Raw genomic sequence first — 18,230 nt, forward strand, 5'->3', positions numbered from 1 at the left:
AATGAGACCATGACCCAAGCCAAAGTTGGACATTTAACCAACTGAGCCACCCAGGTGCCCCAGCATTTCTCTTTATAGACACAGATTACTCACTCTTTTTTCATGAGATCAATTGACTGGTTCTAAAATTCTTTCATTGCAGCACCTGGGTGGCTCAGTCAGTTAAGTGACCAACTCCTGATTTCAGCTCAGGTCATTATGTCACAGTTTGTGACATCGAGCCCCGAATTGGGCTCTGTGAGGGCAGTGCAGAGCCTGCTTGAGATTCTCTCTCTACCTCTCTCACTGCCCCCCCCCTCCACTTGCTCTCTCTCTCTCTCTCTCTGACCCTCCCCCATTTGCTCGCACTCTCTCTCTCTCAAAATAAATAAAAATAATTTTTTTAATTATTAAAATTTTTCATTAGGGGGCACCTGGGTGGCTCAGTCAGTTAAGCATCCAACTCTTGATTTCGGTTCAGGTCATGATCTCACAGTTCATGGGTTTGAGCCCCCACATCAGGTTCTCACAGAGCCTGCTCGAGATTCTCATTCTCTCTCTCTCTCTCTCTCTGCCCCTCCCCTGCTTGCACTCTCTTTCTAAATAAATAAACTTAAAAAAAAAAACAACAAAAAACTCATTAGGAGGCTTGATCTCCTTAATATGGACAAATGTTAGTGTGTCCTTTTCTTCTTACCCCACCCCCACCTTTGTGTGGGGTGGGGTTCTTCTTAGCCTGGAACATTACATTTTTTCACTAGTTACTTGTTAGGTAAAATGTTCCACACAACTGTTCTCCTTTTTTTTTTTTTTTTTTTAAGTAAACTCTATGAGGGGCGCCTGGGTGGCTCAGTCGGTTAAGCGGCCGACTTCAGCTCAGGTCATGATCTCTCGGTCCATGAGTTCGAGCCCCGCGTCGGGCTCTGTGCTGACAGCTCAGAGCCTGTTTCAGATTCTATGTCTCCCTCTCTCTGACCCTCCCCCGTTCATGCTCTGTCTCTCTCTGTCTCAAAAATAAATAAACATTTTTTTTTTAATTAAATAAATAAATAAATAAATAAAGTAAACTCTATGAGCCCAAGGAGTCCAACACGGGTGGGGCTGGCACTCACAACCCCAGGATCAAGAGTCGTACACTCTACCAACTGAGCCAATCAGCATCCACAAGTGCTCTCCTTAACCCTCCTTTTCTCATTTCTTATAATCCCAAAAACCTTTTATAAATCACCATATCCTATCATCCTATCTACTTCTATTATCTTCCAAAACCTTGTAAGTGATAAAATACTAATTTACGCCCAGTTTACAGAGGAACAGCCTAAGCATAACAAGGGTAAAGGACACAGATAACATAGCTGGTTTGCAGCTTCTAACCCAAGTGTTCTGGCTCCCAATTCCAACATGCAATAAAACTTATATTATGAATGTGCAGGAATAGAAAGCTGTACACCTCCAGGTCAAAAATTAGTTCAAAACACATTTAATAATTTATTTCTCATGTAAGTCACTGAGAAAGCCATGGTCTCAGTAATAAAAAAACACATTCAGCTTTATCCAAGGAGAGCATATCTACAGAAAATAGAAGGGTTAGGATAAGGAAGGATTGCTCTATCATCTTACCTGAGGGCTTAGTGACATTATCCAGTAAAATTGTATGGCTCTAGTCTAAATTTATGCCATTCAATCTTCAGATATCAATTTGATTTCTCAAGAAGGCATATATATTGACCAGCCAAAACAAATATTCTATTTTAGTTAGTAGCTATAATTTTCCACTAAAAGCTTCCACTAATAAATGTCTTTCAGCTTTATCAGAGATTGATTTACACATGAGGTTAACAGGAATTGGCCCCTCATGTTAGATGACTCTTAAATGAATTAATAAAGTATGTCCCTAACCTTGTAAAGCTGAAGAGTAGACCTTGGACCCTTGATAACCTCACCAAGATACAGCCAGAGGATTAGGACCAGCCCAAGAAAACCAAGCACTCTTTGTTCGTCCCCTCAACACTCACATTTTTCGGCCACAGGACATGGGGTGCAAACATAAGGGCAAGGTTATAAGCAGACATCTTATTCTTGTCTTGTTTCTTTGCTGTCTGGTACAGGAGATCAAGCAATAACTTCAGCAAGTTACGATTAGGTGGAGGGAGAATGAGGAAGAGCAACTGGAGAGCCTCAATTTGCCGCTCCTTATCTGGTACATCGGTCTTGTTTCCTTTATCATCAAACTGCATCAAATCTTGAGGACAAAAGAAACGATTGCAAAGGAGGGAGAAAATACAAGCAAGAAAAATCAACATGTCTACTATTATCCTCCCCTGAACTCCAATCAAAATGAGAAGAAAGATGTGGTGCATGGGGGGCTCAGTCAGTTAAGCGTCCAACTTCAGCTCAGGTCACGATCTCTAGTTCGTGGGTTCCAGCATTGCATCGAGCTCTGTGCTGACAGCTCAGAGCCTGGAGCCTGCAGCCTGCTTCACATTCTGTGTCTCCCTTTCTCTCTCTGCCCCTCCCCAGCTCACATTCTGTCTCTCTCTCAAAAATAAGTAAACATTTTAAAAATTAAAAAAAAAAAAAAGAAGAAGAAGAAAGGGGCGCCTGGGTGGCTCAGTCGGTTAAGCGTCCGACTCTTGATTTGGGCTCAGGTCATGATCTCACAATTTCTGAGTTCGAGTCCAACGTTGGGCTCTGTGCTGACTGTGGAGAGCCTGCTTGGGATCCTCTCTCTCCCTCTCTCTCTCTCTGCCCCTCTCCCCCATTCATTATCTCCCTCTCAAAATAATAAACTTAAAAGAAAAGAAGAAAAAAAGAATCAGGCATAAACAGAACTTAGAGCAAAATATAATAACAAATAGTGTCAATACAGTTCAATAATAAAAAGACCAAAATTTTTAAATGGGCAAAAGATTTGGGTTTTTTTTTTGATATAATTTATTGTCAAATTGGCTTACATACAACACCCAGTGCTCATCCCAAGTGCCCTCTTCAATGCCCATCATCACCATTTTCCCCTCTCCCCCACCCCCCATCAACCCTCAGTTTGTTCTCTGTATTTAAGAGTCTCTTATGGTTTAAATGGGCAAAAGATTTGAATAAACGTCCTCCAAAGAAGATATACGAATGGCCAATAAGCACTTGTATACTCTGTTTTATTTGCTATCAGTGCGATGTAAATTAAAACCACAATGAGACACTACTTCATACCTCCTCGTATGGCTATAACCCAAAAAACTGAAAATAACAAGTGTTGGCAAAAATGCTGAGAAAATTAAACCCTCCTACATTGCTGGTGGGAATGGAAAAGGGTACACTTTGGAAAACAGTTTGTCAGTTCCTCAAAAAGCTAAACATATCGTTACCATATGACCTGGCAATTCTACTCCTAGGTATATATTCTTAGCTATACAGAGAGATGAAAACATGTCCAAAAAGATCTTTGATAATGCCACCCTCTTCACTTTTCCTCACACAGGGAAAGAAATATGAGAGTGAATTATGCCCTGATAACAGGATAATCTAGGAGCTCCTCATGACATCCGAATCACTGTTTCTCCCCTAAGAGGCTGCATAGGTTATCAATAAAAACAGTCCCCTGGATAATCAGAATTTCAAACAATACAAATAACCATTTGGATATAAATCATATAGACCCAAAAATAGTTAGTATGTTGTTTAAACTATTTAACTTCAATAATGAATCCAAGTTTAGGAAAGGCAGGTATTATTTCTAGAAACTATTCCTTGTTAATATGAAACCAAAAACAAAAACACCTTCCAGTTATCAGCAAGGCATATCAAATGCTACAACTGTGCCACACCTCAATATGATTGCAAAGAAGTGCGAGTCACGGGTGGCGGAGCGGAGGATTTCAAGTATGGCACTAAATTAACTCAAAGTAAACGGAACGAACATTCTTCATATTAACACTTATAAAAAACGTACCAATATTTTCCATATCTTTTTCAAGATCCCAGTTTATTTCTCTCCAAAATAATTATAAAGTTATACAACGTTTTAATAACATTTACTCATTTGTATAACCTGAATGTCCTGAGAGTGCTAAAAAGAAAATCTAATCTTAATTAGAGGTTAGAAATTCAAAAATTATAATACCCTACCACTACCAATACCTAAAAGAGAGAAAAAGAATATATGTAAGTATTTGTTTGTAAATGTATAAAATACCTCTGGAAGGATACATAAGAAATCAATAGCAATGGCTGCCTCCAGGAAGAAAATCTGGGTACTGGGGGACAGGGGCAGGAGAGAGGCTTTTCACTCTATACTTTTAAATCTTTTGAATTTTGAACCATGTGAATGTATTGCCTATTTAGAGAACAAAATTATTTTCAAAAAACAAGTCTCCTAGATTAGAGATGATCTCAACTGAGGCATAATAATACTTAATATTAGCAAATGTCTCAAGCCAAGGTAAATATAGCAAACCTATAACCATCTCAGGTATGTGAATCAATCCAATGAAAAGCATTCATTTATTGAGCAACTAAAATGTTCAAAGCACAATGCTAGGATCTATCAGAGATACAAAAATAAATCAAATCCGGATTTTATTTTCAAAGAAGCTGATTTAGCAAGAAAAACACCTGATTAAAACTAAACTGGCCAATACCACCCAGAGAGCCCCAAATACCATGAATTCTTAACCAATTTTGGCGGAAGTATTACTGTGGGTTACAAACAACAGAAAATTCCAAACAACTTTACTCAACTAAAAGAAATGTATTCATTTACATCTCCTTCTCACCTCCTATACTCACCAGCAATTTTGAGGTGTGCATGGAAATGTTTATGAGTCAGCAGCGGCTCAGGTAACTCTCCTAGAAACATCTTCAGCAAGGTAGCAACATCATTTGAATGAAACTCCCCTGATTCCAAGTCAATATCAGTTCCATTATTGAGAGCATCTCTTAAAATCTGCTGTCGGACACTATTCCCTGGTACTCTAAACAAACCCTCTACTCTCAAGTCTGTTTAGCATGGAAAAAGAACAGAAGACATGCAAAAAGGAAGCAAAAAGAGAAATTACAATTAAAACAATTGATCTAGAAGACTACTTTACGCTTGAAGGACCCTTTATAAACATCTTGAAGGAGATTACCCCACCACCACCACCACCATTTTCCCAGAGAAGTTTAGAATCTACTGGCCCTTGAGGAGACTTATCTGAACATCCCTGAGCACCTGGACATGGTCTGCCTCAGGCACATCTGGAGACTGAATTTAACCTGAACAATGATTAGAATGAGCTTGAAAAATAAGTGGGAAGAAAGCCAAATCTTCCAGAAGTCCCCTTCCCTTTGGCCATCCCAGACTTTGTTTAGAGGTGCTGAATTCATCTGTGGAAGTGTGTTGCCCCTGTAAATGGTTTCCCAGCCCAAAATGAATTTGGAGTCTCTGCACTGTCCCAGAAATTAGAACTCTAACCCGTCAGATCACCTTTCAGTCTGAGATTCCCAGAAGCTTAGGATCATCGCAACTAAACTGTTCTCCCCTGCCAACTAGGTTCTAAGCTAACCTAAGAGGATTTAAAAGGGGGGGAGGGGGGCGGAATTATAGTTTTGGTCTGATCTAGAAGAAGTATAAAAGTTCATATTTTCAGCTGAGGTATATATTTATCTTTGTATAGCCTCCTAATTCAGGGGCTCAAGTTCAAATGCCTACAAGGGCGGGCAGGTAACAGTAAATGAATGAATAGGAACCAAAACAAACTGGAGAGCACATAGCTGTGCTCCAGTTGATTGTATCCAAATGGGGGCCCCAGGATGCTAGATCTTCCTATACCAAAAGAATTTTGAAAACCTGGACTTCCACCAGTAACTAACTTTATTTTTATTTTAATACTTTGCCAAGCAAACAACACATGAACATAGAGGATGCAAGTCCTTACATTATCGGTTTACAACCTCTGCGCTAGCTCCTACCACAGTGCCCCACATAAATAAGTCATAAATAGGGGTGCCTAGGGGCGCCCATGTGGCTCAGTCGGTTAAGCTCTGACTTCAGCTCAGTCATGATCTCGCAGTTTGTGAATTCAAGCCCCGCGTCAGGCTCTGTACTGACAGCTCAGAGCCTGGAGCCTGCTTCAGATTCTGGGTCCCCCTCTCTTTCTGCTCTTCCCCCACTCACACTCTTATCTCTCAAAAAATGAATAAATATTAAAAATTTTTTAAAACAAATTCTCTCTGAAAAGAAATTTAAGAAGAAATATATTTAGAAACATGCCACCTAAAATTATAATTGGTTAGTGTCTTATGTTCATTAGCACCTACTAACTCAAGGAAGTTCATACAAAACTGACAACTCTTCATTAACACAGAACAACAAAATCCTGAGTAGTCTTACTTTTGTGTAGATACTCAATCAGTTGGTATATCTGGGCAATGCCTTCTTCTGTCAATGGGGATCCAAATACCACTCCTTTTTCTAAAAAAACATACAACAGGACAGGGCTATATTTTCCACAAATAGTACAAAATCATCATTCTTAAAACCACTCAAGCATCCTACATAACAATCCAGCAAATGTTTTCACAGGTTCAGTAAACAAAAACCTTAAAGCTGTTAGTGCCCCCAAAAATGCAACAACTCTCAATCAACTCTGCATGTTTAAGATTAAACTGTAGGTTCCCTGAAGGCAAAAACTATCTTCTTAAGTAACACTACTTAGCATGTTGATAATTAGCTTAAAAATAAAAAATAGAACTTAGAGCCATGATTGTCAAAGTATGACAGACTATCCACTAGAGTATAGGGTCTAATCTATTGTCATGTTTAAACATTTTTCTCTACCTTAAATGATTTTCTTATGTTTAATAAAATGAAATAGTACCTCTTAGTATCTTATCGAAAGTAGTGCTACAATTTATTTTCTAGGGAGGCTTTTATTTTGGGTGACTCATAGCTCTTTGATAATGCCTTATCAAAGCATTCCATAGAATGAAAACATTTGAGAACTGCAATAAAAAATGTTCATTCTTGGGGCGCCTGGGTGGTTCAGTCGGTTAAGCGTCCAACTTCGGATCAGGTCATGGTCTCACCGTCTGTGGGTTCAAGCCCCATGTCGGGCTCTGTGCTGACAGCTCAGAGCCTGGAGCCTGCTTTGGATTCTGTCTCCCTCTCTCTCTACCTCTCTCCCGCTTGCATGGTCTCTCTCTCTCTCAAAAATAAATAACCATTAAAAAAAATTATTTTTAATGTTCATTCTTTACTCTTCAGCTATGTCATAGGGCATGAAAATCAAGGTGCCTCTGACAACTGCCTAAACTAAATCATGTCATCTCTCTCAGGGACTGATATACTTACTTTAACTTATCTATTTTTTAAAATTTTTTATTACTATTACTTAAGATTTTACTACTTATGAAAATGAGAAAAATGACCAAAAAATACTTTAAATAACAGCAACTCAGTGAATGTGCAGATGTTAGGAATAAAGCCCAGGGAGCAGCTGAGACCTGCCCACCCTTCACAGACACATCCCCTACCCTTCCGCTTGAGAGACATCAGAGACCGGAAGAATCCCGGTGCTGGGCTGGCCCCACCAGGCAATTTAAGGTCCACTTCCCCCATGAGCTGAGCCAACTCAGTTCCAGGTAAGTCGATGAGCCTCGTGATATTGCTGACCACCAACTCGGTGAACACCTCAGGTTTCTCATGTCGGAGTTTCTCCACAAAAAAATCAGGATTGAAGATAATGGGCTGCCCTCGAAGGGAAGAATCATTGCAGATAACAAAATTACAGATAGCATCACTGAAAAAAATGAAACAGAAGACTCGTTAGGGGGATCATTTCTGCATGCTTCTCATCCTCTCTAAGCCATATAATTATTCACTCTTTCTGTGGGTTAATCTACATATTGATCTTTTGAAAAACCTAATCCTTAATCTGCTGACTGTACAAAAGAAGACAATTTGAGCTTGTTGCTGTTTAGGTTATACCCACGCAGATACTTAGGAATTTCATTCAAAACAATTTTTCTTTAATGTTTATTTTTGAGAGAGAGAGAGAGAGGCAGATTGTGAGTAGGGGAGAGCCAGAGTGAGAGGGAGACATGGAATCCGAAGCAGGCTCCAGGCTCTGAGCTGTCAGCACACAGCCCAACGCAAGGCTCAAACCCACAACCGCAAGATCATGACCTGAGCCGAAATCAGACACTTAACCAACTGAGCCACCCAGGCGCCCCGTGTAATTTCATTTGATAAAAAGACACCAAGGGGCTCCTGGGTGGCTCAGTCGATTAAGCATCCAACTCTTGATTTCTGCTCAGGTCATGATCTCACGATTCTTGAGATCGAACCCTACGTCAGGCTCTCTGCAGACAGTCCAGGGTCTGCTTGGGATTCTCTCTCTCTGTCCCTCCTCAGCTTGCACACATGTGTGCATGCTCGCTCTCTCTCTCTCTCAAGATAAATAAAACACTCTAACAAATTAAATTAAATTGAAAAAGAAAAGACACCGGGGCACCTGGGTGGCTCAGTGGGTTAAGCATTCAATTTCAGCTCGGGTCACGATCTCACAGTTTGTGGGTTCAAGCCCCACATCGGGCTCTGTGCTAACAGCTTGGAACCTGGAGCCTGCTTCGGATTCTGTGTGTCCCTCTCTGTCCCTCCTCTACTCATGCTGTCTCTCTCTCTCAAAATAAATAAACATAAAAAAAAATTATACTATTTCCCATGCATCATCCCAACTGTTCACAGTACCACATTTAGGCCAGTCTCCAATGCCACAGAAACACATGATAGTAAGCATAAAACTATAAAAGAGCTAAAACTACATCTAAATAGTGTAGTAGACATTTTGGAGACATTTACTCTACCCATAGGGTTCTTTGGTTCCTGGGTCCCTATACAGGCATTTTCTAATAATCAGCTCCCTTTGAGTCAGCTGCCCTTGGATTCTATTCCTCATAATCGGAAAGCCTTCCCCAGAATGAAAAGCCTTCACCTTTACAGGTATATAAAATAAATTAATTCCACCTTACCCAGGTCCAGAAATAGGCTTGTGGGGGTTTTTTTTGTTTTGTTTTGTTTTTTATTTATTTTGAGAGAGAGAGGCAGAAAGAGAGGAAGAGGTAAAGTCTCAAGCAGGTCCTGCACTATCAGTAGAGAGCCCACGCAGGACTCAAATTCACAAACCGTGACATCATGACCTGAGCTGAAATCAAGAGTCAGATACTCAACCAAGCCACCCAGGTGCTCTAGGAAATAAGTTTTATTTTACAATCCTTCAACTCTAGGGTGCCTGAGTGGCTCAATCAGTTAAGGGTCCAACTCTTGATTTTGGCTCAGGTCATGATCTCACGGTTCATGAGTTCGAGCCCCTCATGGGCTCTGCACTGACAGCACAGGGCCTGCTTAAGACTCTCCCTCTTTCTCTCTCCCTCCCCCACACATACTCTGTCTCTCTCAAAAATAAAATAAAATAAAATCCATCCTAGATGCCTCTGCCCGTCATCTAAGTCCAACCTTTGTTCAGACAGTTTCTTCTCTCTAGGGCACTTGGCAAACTTCTACATCTTGCTCCTAATTTCACTTGTCTGTCACTAAATAATACTAAGCTGATATGTTCTGTGGGCCCCTGATCTTAGCTGGTTTTCCACTCCTACATTACTCAGGCTGTACTCCTGGCAAAGTTCCTTTGACTCTCAGGAAATATTTTCTTCCCTATTCATTGTTTTCTAATACCTAACTACTATACTCCTTTGTACCTCACGTGATTCCACCTCTGATAGCAGACACAACAACACTTGTTTGTATCCATTACCAATTATCTCTAATGGCTTGTTCTAACCGTTATTATATAAAGGCATCTACTATATAACCAAAGAGTAGAACACAAGCCAGAAAGGACAAGTCATCACGTCTGCCAGGCGAAGTCAAAATCCACCTGACACATACAAACATTCCCACAATAAAAAAATAAATTAAAAAAATCACAACTTAAAGTCTTCCACAACATCCTAGGTACCAAAATACTGTTGAAGGAAAAATAACACTCTAAATATTAAATATTAGTGATCTATAATCCACTTTGTCAACACTACCTGGATAATTTTTAACAATGGCATAATGAAAACAAGGCATGGGAAAACTTCAAAGTTTGTCACTACTTCCTTCAAAAATTATCACATAACTTCAATCAACAGCCCAAATCTTCAATTGGTGGCTACTAATTCTTTCTTTTGTCTGGAATGACAATATAAGAATTCATGTAAAAATTTTAAATTATGCGTATTCTCAAGCCAAAGAGTCAGTAAAGAAAGATACCTTAACCTGCTTATCTCTTCAACCTTTTTACACACAAAGAAAGGTTATTTTCCCTGTAAATATGCCAATGATGAGAAGCCAATTAAAATCAAAAGTAACCATTGGCAAAACCTCTTTTTTTTTTAATGTCAGCTTATTTCAGTTAAGAACCAATAGTCAATATAAAACTACTGTTTATAATCACTGCCAATCAGAAATCACTACTCTGAGACAGCCAGAAAAAATCATGAAATGTATCAGCACTGAAAAGATTCTTATAATTTACTGAGGCTAAACTATCATTTTACAGATTGCACACTCCTTTTAATTCTGAAAAACAGATTTCAGATCAAATTAGTTCTAACATGTATATATACATGAATAGCATCCATTATATCCCTGAAGTAGAACCACATACAGACATATAACTTCCAGATCTTTAGTTTATTAATATCCAGAGAAATACTCGGTTAAAATTCTAAAATTTCCATCACAGATGACCCTCCAGCACTAAACTGGATCACATACACATGCGAGAAAGGAACTAGAAGCACAAAGCCCTAGCTACACAGTTTGTCAACAGCGTCCTTCCTGCCTGGCCATTAGCCCCCAAGTGTGCCCCCTCCTAAACAGGTAGAACTCGTAGAAGAATAAGTAATTCAAGGCTGCCCCTACCTACTCACAAAGAATACCAGAAAAATTCCCTTGGAGTCCTAACACACAGGTCACAAATAAGCAATCTCCTCTTTTCTCCTTCTGCTTTTCCTCCCCTTCCTTCTCATGATCATTCACTCTTGTTCTGCCCTACTTTAATGTCTTTAACCTACTTTTTTGTTTCCTCTTCCTCACTTTTTCTGAGAGGTGCATCTGGTAAGACAGGATGTAAGAGAGAGAAATGGTTAAAAAAGAAGTAAAATGGAAGATGAGAGGTGGAAAAGACAGATACAGTGGGATACATTTTTTTAATTACCCCCATATCACACAGCCCACTAATCCCTTTCTGCAGAATACAACAATATCACAATACAAAGGTAAGAATATCAAGGGACACATTAAGAACTTAAGAGATTTCTAGGACTAACAAAAAAATACTACATTTAAGCAAAAACAACTTCCTACTCTATGGTATCTTATTTTAAAACAAAGTCTAAGTTTGCTCAAGTTCAAGAAAAAAATTTAATTTCTTACATAAGTGCTGAAAGCTTCTGATGAGGCATTGGTAAATCGAAGAGACAGGAAAAAAGCTTTCTCCTTGTTTGTTATGACAAAGGAACCTTCCTTTCCCTGCCCCATCACAGCCTACACAAATTCCAGACATGTTAGAGGATACAAGGGCATATTATGGGGCCTGAAAGGCAGTACTTATCAGGACTCTAAGCACTCATCTGCAAGTAGGAACAAAACAGAAATTAAAAACTGGACCAGTTCATTGTATTTGCCAATGTGTACTTGAAACTCAACAGTAGTTCCGCATCACACTGAAAATTGTATTAGACAAAACAATCACATAACGTAAGAGTATAAGACAAGTAGTTTTATAATATGGAGAGGATGATCCCTACCTCACATCATACACAAAAGACAAATTCCAGACAGAACAAAGATCTAAATATAAAAAGTCAAACTTTAAGAAGTTTAGAAAAGAGCAAAGAATAAATGAGACAGAGGAAATGTCTTAAACAAGGCATAAAAAAGCACAATCCACAAAGAAAAAATTGATATATTTAACTACATTAAAACTTTAAATGTCTGTACAACAAATGGCATTATGAACAAAGTTCTTTAAAAAAGAAAGCAAAATGCCTCTGGAGAGAGGAACAGGAATGAAAGAACAAGAGTGGGAGAAAAACTTTTCACTGTATGCTCTTTTGTATTTTCTGCATTTTTGATTCATGTGAACATACTACTCATTCACATACATAAATAAATAGATTTAAAACTTTAAGGGGTGCCTGGATAGCTCAGTTGGTTAACTGACTTCAGCTCAGATCATGATCTCATGGTTTGTGAGTTCAAGCCCGTGGAGCTCTGTGCGAACAGCTCAGAGCCTGGAGCCTGCTTTAGATTCTGTGTCTCCCTCTCTCTCTCCCTCTCCCCCTGCTCACACTGTCTCTCTGTCTCTCTCTCTCAAAAATAAATAAGCATTAAAAAAAATTTTTTAATAAAACTTTAAAATAACAAAATAAGAGGCATAAACTGGAAAAAAATATTTGTCATGCATATAAAAGGATTAGTATTCAGAATTCATCACTCTAAAATTTTATGTCTAAAATGTATAAGAAAAATACACTCGGGGCACCTGGGTGGCTCAGTCGGTTAAGCGGCCGACTTCAGCTCAGGTCATGATTTCGCGGTCTGTGAGTTCGAGCCCCGCGTCCGGCTCTGTGCTGACAGCTCAGAGCCTGGAGCCTGTTTCAGATTCTGTGTCTCCCTCTCTCTGACCCTCCCCCATTCATGCTCTGTCTCTCTCTGTTTCAAAAATAAATAAACGTTAAAAAAAAAAATTTTTTTTTTAAAAAAAGAAAAATACACTCAACTCAAAGAAAATTAGACAAAAGATATGACGAAGTAATTCACCAAAGAGGAGCCCTAAGTGACTGACAAACATGAAAGGAATCTCAACTCTAAAAATTATAAGGATAGAAGCACGTGGGTGGCTCAGTTGGTTAAGCAACCAACAGGCTCAGGTCATGATCTCATGGTTCATAAATTCAAGCCCTGCATTGAGCTTTGAACTGACATTGCAGAGCCTGCTTTGGATTCTCTGTCTCCCTCATTCTCTGCCCCTCCCCTGTTTGCACTCTCTCTCAAAAATAAGTAAACATTAAAAGAATTTTTTTTTTAATTACAATAGTTGGGGCGCCTGGGTGGCTCAGTCAGTTAAATGTCCAACTTCGGGCTCAGGTCATGATCTCATAGTTCATGGGTTTGAGCCCCACATCGGGCTCTGTGTTGACAGCTCAGAGCCTGGAGCCTATTTCGGATTCTGTGTCTCCCTCTCTCTGCCCCTCCCTCGCTCGTGCTCGCTCTCTCTCTCTTTCAAAAATAAATAAAACATTTTAAAAATAAATAAATAAATATGGGGCGCCGGGGTGGCTCAGTTGGTTAAGCGACTGACTTCAGCTCAGGTCATGATCTCACAGTTTGTGAGTTCAAGCCCCGCATCAGGCTCTGTGCTGACAGCTCAGAGCCTGGAGCCTACTTCAGATTCTATGTCTCCCCCGATCTCTACCCCTCCCCTGTTCACGCTCTGTGTCTCTCTGTCTCTCAATAATAAATAAACGTTAAAAACAATTTTTTTAAATAAACAAATAAATATCACAAGGGTAAAGCAAATTGAAGAATGGTACCTTTCCCCATCCATCATTTTGGCAAAAACTATCAGATTTAGGCATTATCTTTTTATTCCTAGTTTGCTAAGGGTTGTTTGTTTGTTTGTTTGTTTATTTATTATCATGAGTCAGTGCTTAATTTTATCAATTTTTGTGCATCTATTAATATGACTTTTCTCCCTTATTTTGTTGATGTGGTGAATGACATTGATTAATGTTAAGCCAATCGTGCATCTCTAGAATAAATGTAATATTGTTATATCATTTTTATATATTGTTGAATTTGGTTTGCTAATATTTAGATTTCTCCACATTCATTCATAAGTGAGAAAGTCATGGAATTGCTTTCCAAAAGTATAGAGTTCCTATGAAATCTTTCATTAAGCCAAAATGGCATAAAGTGAAGAAGCAGTCACCATTAACTCATACGGAAAATTTTTTTTTGCATCTTGACCCCCAAAATAACCCCTCTTAGTTTTTTCAGATCCCTTAGGACCTATAACTCACAGATCCTCACAGACACAGCTCAGAGTTATGGCAGCTTGCTACTGAGATGCTAAGTGCAGTGGGAAGGAGCTTGGTGGGGCCACTCTTGTTGATCAGGCTCTGAGCTGCCTCTATAATGGCTCAATCGAAAATAAACGCTGAATACTATTTTCACTTCTTTGTCTTTTTTCATAAAAATGGAAATCCTCTTTGGATTGCTTTCAGTTAGTGAAAATAGGCACTAATGGAGGTCCTTCATAAAAGTGGCCAAACACAGACGGTCAAAATGCAGGCAATACCTGTACAGTGGCACCACCACCCGTCCACAGTTTCACTTTCTGGGGTCCACAGATAATCTTCCTCTGACCTATCATCAGAAGGTCAACAGTAGTCTAACAACTACCACAATGCCTACATCATTCACCTCACGTCTCACTGCACAGGCATATTTTCATCTCACATCATCACAAGAAGGGTGAGTACAGCACAAAAGATACTCTGAGAGAAAGACTACACGCACATAATTTTTATTATAGTATATTATAATTGTTCTATTTGATTGTTATTTATTTCCCTATTGTATCTAGCTTTTGTTATTAATCTCTTAATATGTCTAATTTATACACTAAACATTATCATAGCTATGTACATATAGGAAAAAAGTACATATGGGGTTCAGTACTATCCATAGCTTCAGACATCCACTGGGGGGTCTTGGAACATATCCCCCATGGACAGAATGGGACTACTGTATTGTCTTCATTAGGTTTTATATAAAGGTTGTGCTGGCCTGGGGTACCTGGGTAGCTCAGTCAGTTAGGCATCCAACTATTGATTTCAGCTCAGGTCATGATCTCACAGTTTGTGAGATGGAGCCCCACATCAGACTCTGCACTGACAGTGTGGAGTCTGCTTAGGATTCTCTCTCTCTCTTTCTCTCTCTCTCTCTCTCTCAAAATAAATAAATAAACATTAAAAAAAAAGATTGTGTTTCCATATAAAATTAGTCGAGGAATATGTCTTATTTTTCTATTTTCTGAACAAGTTTATGTGAGATTGATGTTATTGCTTCTTTAAATATTTGATCAAATTGGCTGATGAAGCCATCTAAACCTAGAACTTTCCTTGTGAGGTTTTTAATTATATATTCAATTTACTTTATGTTACAGGACTATTCAAATTTTCTATTTCTTCTTACATTAATTTTGGTTAAGCTGGACATTTCTAGGACTTTGTCTATTTCACATAAATTTCAAGCTTTATTGGCATAAACTTGCTTATAATATTCTCTTAGGTACTTTTTTTTAAAGATTCCTTATTTTTTATTATTTTTTTAAATGTTTATTTATTTATTTTGAGAGCGAAAAAGAGACAGCATGCATGCGTGCAAGCAGGAAAGAGGCAGAGAGAGGGGGAGAGAGAGAATCCCAAGCACCCTCCGCGTTATCAACACAGAGCCCAAGGCAGGGCTCAAACTCACCAACCATGAGTCTTGACCTGAGCCAAAATCAAGAGTCGGACACTTAACCAACTGAGTCACCCACGTACCCCCTCCTTTTAGGTATTTTTCAATGGTTCCTCTTAAGAACTACAAAGTTACATAATGATGTCCTTCTCTTTGTTCCTGATATTGATAATTTATGTTTTCTCTTTTCATTTATGAATCTTATTAGAGATTTATTATTCGTTTTGTCAAGGTTACAGCTTTTGATTTTGCTGAATCCCTCTATCACGTATTTGCTGTTTATTTCATTAATTTCTGCTCTTATCTTTATTGCTTCCTTTCTTTACTGGATTCAGGGTAAAGGTGGCACTGCAAATCAGTGGGGAATCAATGACCTTTTGACTAAATGGTGTGGGACACTTGGCTATCTACAGGAGGAAAAAGTGAAAACTGACCTCTATCACACAATATACACAAAGATCATCAATTGCAGGTGAGTGGCAGATCTAAAGGTGAATAGCAGAACCATAAACCTACTAGAAGGTAATATAGAAGAATACATTCTTGAACTGAAGCTGAGGAAATTTTTGAGTTTTTAAATACCGCATTAAAAATATTAACCACAAGGGGGCGCCTGGGTGGTTCAGTCGGTTAAGCATCTGACTTGGTTTCCGCTCAGGTCAGAATCTCACAGTTTCATGAGTTCAAGCACAGAGACTGCTTGAGATTCTCGGTCTCCCTCTCTCTTTGCCCCATCCCTACTCATGCTGTTTCTGTCTCTCAAAATAAATAAATAATCTTAAAATATACATATATTAACCATAGAGGTACCTGGGTGGCTCAGTTGTTTGAGCATCCGACTCTTGATTTTGGCTCAGGTCATGATCCCAGGGTCATGGGATCAAGCCCATGTCAGGCTCCATACTGAGCATGGAGCCTGATTAAGAGTTTCTCTCTCTCTTTCCCTCTGCCCCTCTCTTCCACACACACTCTTTTTCTTTCTCTTAAAAAAAAAAAAAAAAAAAAAAAAAGAATAAGAAGAAACAAACCCAATAGAAAAACAGGCATGAAATTTCAATAAAATCTCATTAAAAAATTAGCCAAGTGGCCCATATATTCATAAAGAAAAAAACTGTTCAATATCATTAAATATCAAGGAAATGCAAATTTTAAAACAATGACATACTATTATCCAACAGAATGACGAAAATTAAAAAGAATGACAATACCAAAGCTTAGACAAACTGACAGTAACTCTTTTATACTGATAGTGAGGCTATAAATTGGTACAAGCATTTTGGAAAACTGTTTGGTCTTATCTACTAAAGTTGAACAAAAGTGTATCCTGTGACCCCAGCAATTCTAAAACATGTCTAATGTATGCAGCCATGTGTGCACCAAAATCATTAGTAGAAACATTAATTTCTAAACAGCCAAAACATCCAGAATGATTCCTTAAATTGTGGCATATATAATGGTATATTTTACAGCAATGAAAATGAGCAAACTCCAGTCACACGCACCATCATGAATGAATCTCACATGTAATGATGAGCAAAAGAAGTCTCTCATACCACACACACACACACACACACACAAACACACACAGAGACTACTTAGTATGCAAGACCATTTACATCAAATTTTGAGAACAGACAAAACTATATTATTTAGCAATACTTACTTAAGTGGTAAAATTGTAAAGAGAAGCAAAGATATATTTACCATAAAATTCAGGAAACTGGCTACCTTTGAGGAGTAGTAATTAAGAAAAGGAGGCAAAAAGGGGAGTTGAGGGGAGTTTCCAGGGTGCTAGCACTATTCTTGTGATAAATCATGGAGCTATGGGAAAAAGGAGATTCATTTGAATGACTTATAGCTAATGTTAAGGTTTACTGAAGCTGGGCAGTAGGAAAATACTGATCATATTATTCTACATTCTTGTATGTAGAACCACATCTTCCAAGATAAATCTTAAGAAACCAAGCAGATTTGACCTAAATCTTGCTAAAACTTGATGTTAATATCATAGAAAGTCAAAGTGAATAGTAAAGGTTAACTTCCTCATCACAGGAGTTTTTGATACGTGAACAGAACCAGAATTAGTAGTTAGGCAGTAGGCATACAGAGATAGTTAGAACTCCAGTATTTAAATGCATATATTAGGTAACTATCCCAAAGAAGGATAAGAGGCAGGGTCTATTAAAAAGGAAACTTTGGGGGCATCTGGCTGGCTCAACTGGTAGAGAATGTATGTGACTCTTGATCTCAGGATCGTGAGTTCAAGCCCCACCTTAGACATAGAGCTTACATTTAAAAAAAAAGAAAGAAAGAAAGAAAAATGGCACAAAAAGAGACACTCAGATCAATGAAACAGAATAGAGAACCCAGAAATGGACCCACAAACATATGGCCAATTAATCTTTGACAAAGCAGGAATGAATATCCAATGGAATAAAGACAGGCTCTTCAGCAAATGGTGCTGGGAAAACTGGACAGCAACATGCAGAAAAATGAACCTGGACCACTTTCTTACAGCATACACAAAAATAAACTCAAAATGGATGAAAGACCTAAATGTAAGACAGGAAGCCATCAAAATCCTCGAGGAGAAAGCAAGCAAAAACCTCTTTGATCTTGGCCACAGCAACTTCTTACTCAACACATCTCCAGAGGCAAGGGAAACAAAAGCAAACATGAACTATTGGCACCTCATCAA

General features: G+C 38.6%; 1 protein-coding gene across 6 annotated transcripts in view; it reads right to left on the reverse strand.

Annotated features, from left to right (window-relative positions):
- ARHGAP19 (Rho GTPase activating protein 19) overlaps nucleotides 1-18,230 on the reverse strand; it is a 92,010-nt gene that overhangs the window by 31,785 nt on the left and 41,995 nt on the right. For 5 of the 6 annotated variants that reach the window (XM_053909791.1, XM_053909790.1, XM_053909788.1 and 2 more), the window contains 4 exons: nucleotides 7,489-7,754; nucleotides 6,347-6,427; nucleotides 4,762-4,971; nucleotides 1,995-2,221 (listed from right to left, as the gene is read on the reverse strand). In XM_053909791.1, coding sequence (XP_053765766.1) covers nucleotides 1,995-2,221; nucleotides 4,762-4,971; nucleotides 6,347-6,427; nucleotides 7,489-7,754 — 784 coding nt within the window. Of the gene's footprint in view, nucleotides 1-1,994; nucleotides 2,222-4,761; nucleotides 4,972-6,346; nucleotides 6,428-7,488; nucleotides 7,755-11,437; nucleotides 11,499-18,230 lie in introns of those variants that run through there. The other variant, XM_019458989.2, reaches the window with a different exon arrangement.

This window comes from Panthera pardus, unplaced genomic scaffold (genome assembly GCF_024362965.1).
Source record: "Panthera pardus isolate Hobbes unplaced genomic scaffold, ASM2436296v1 HiC_scaffold_22, whole genome shotgun sequence".
Taxonomy (NCBI): Eukaryota; Metazoa; Chordata; class Mammalia; order Carnivora; family Felidae; genus Panthera; species Panthera pardus.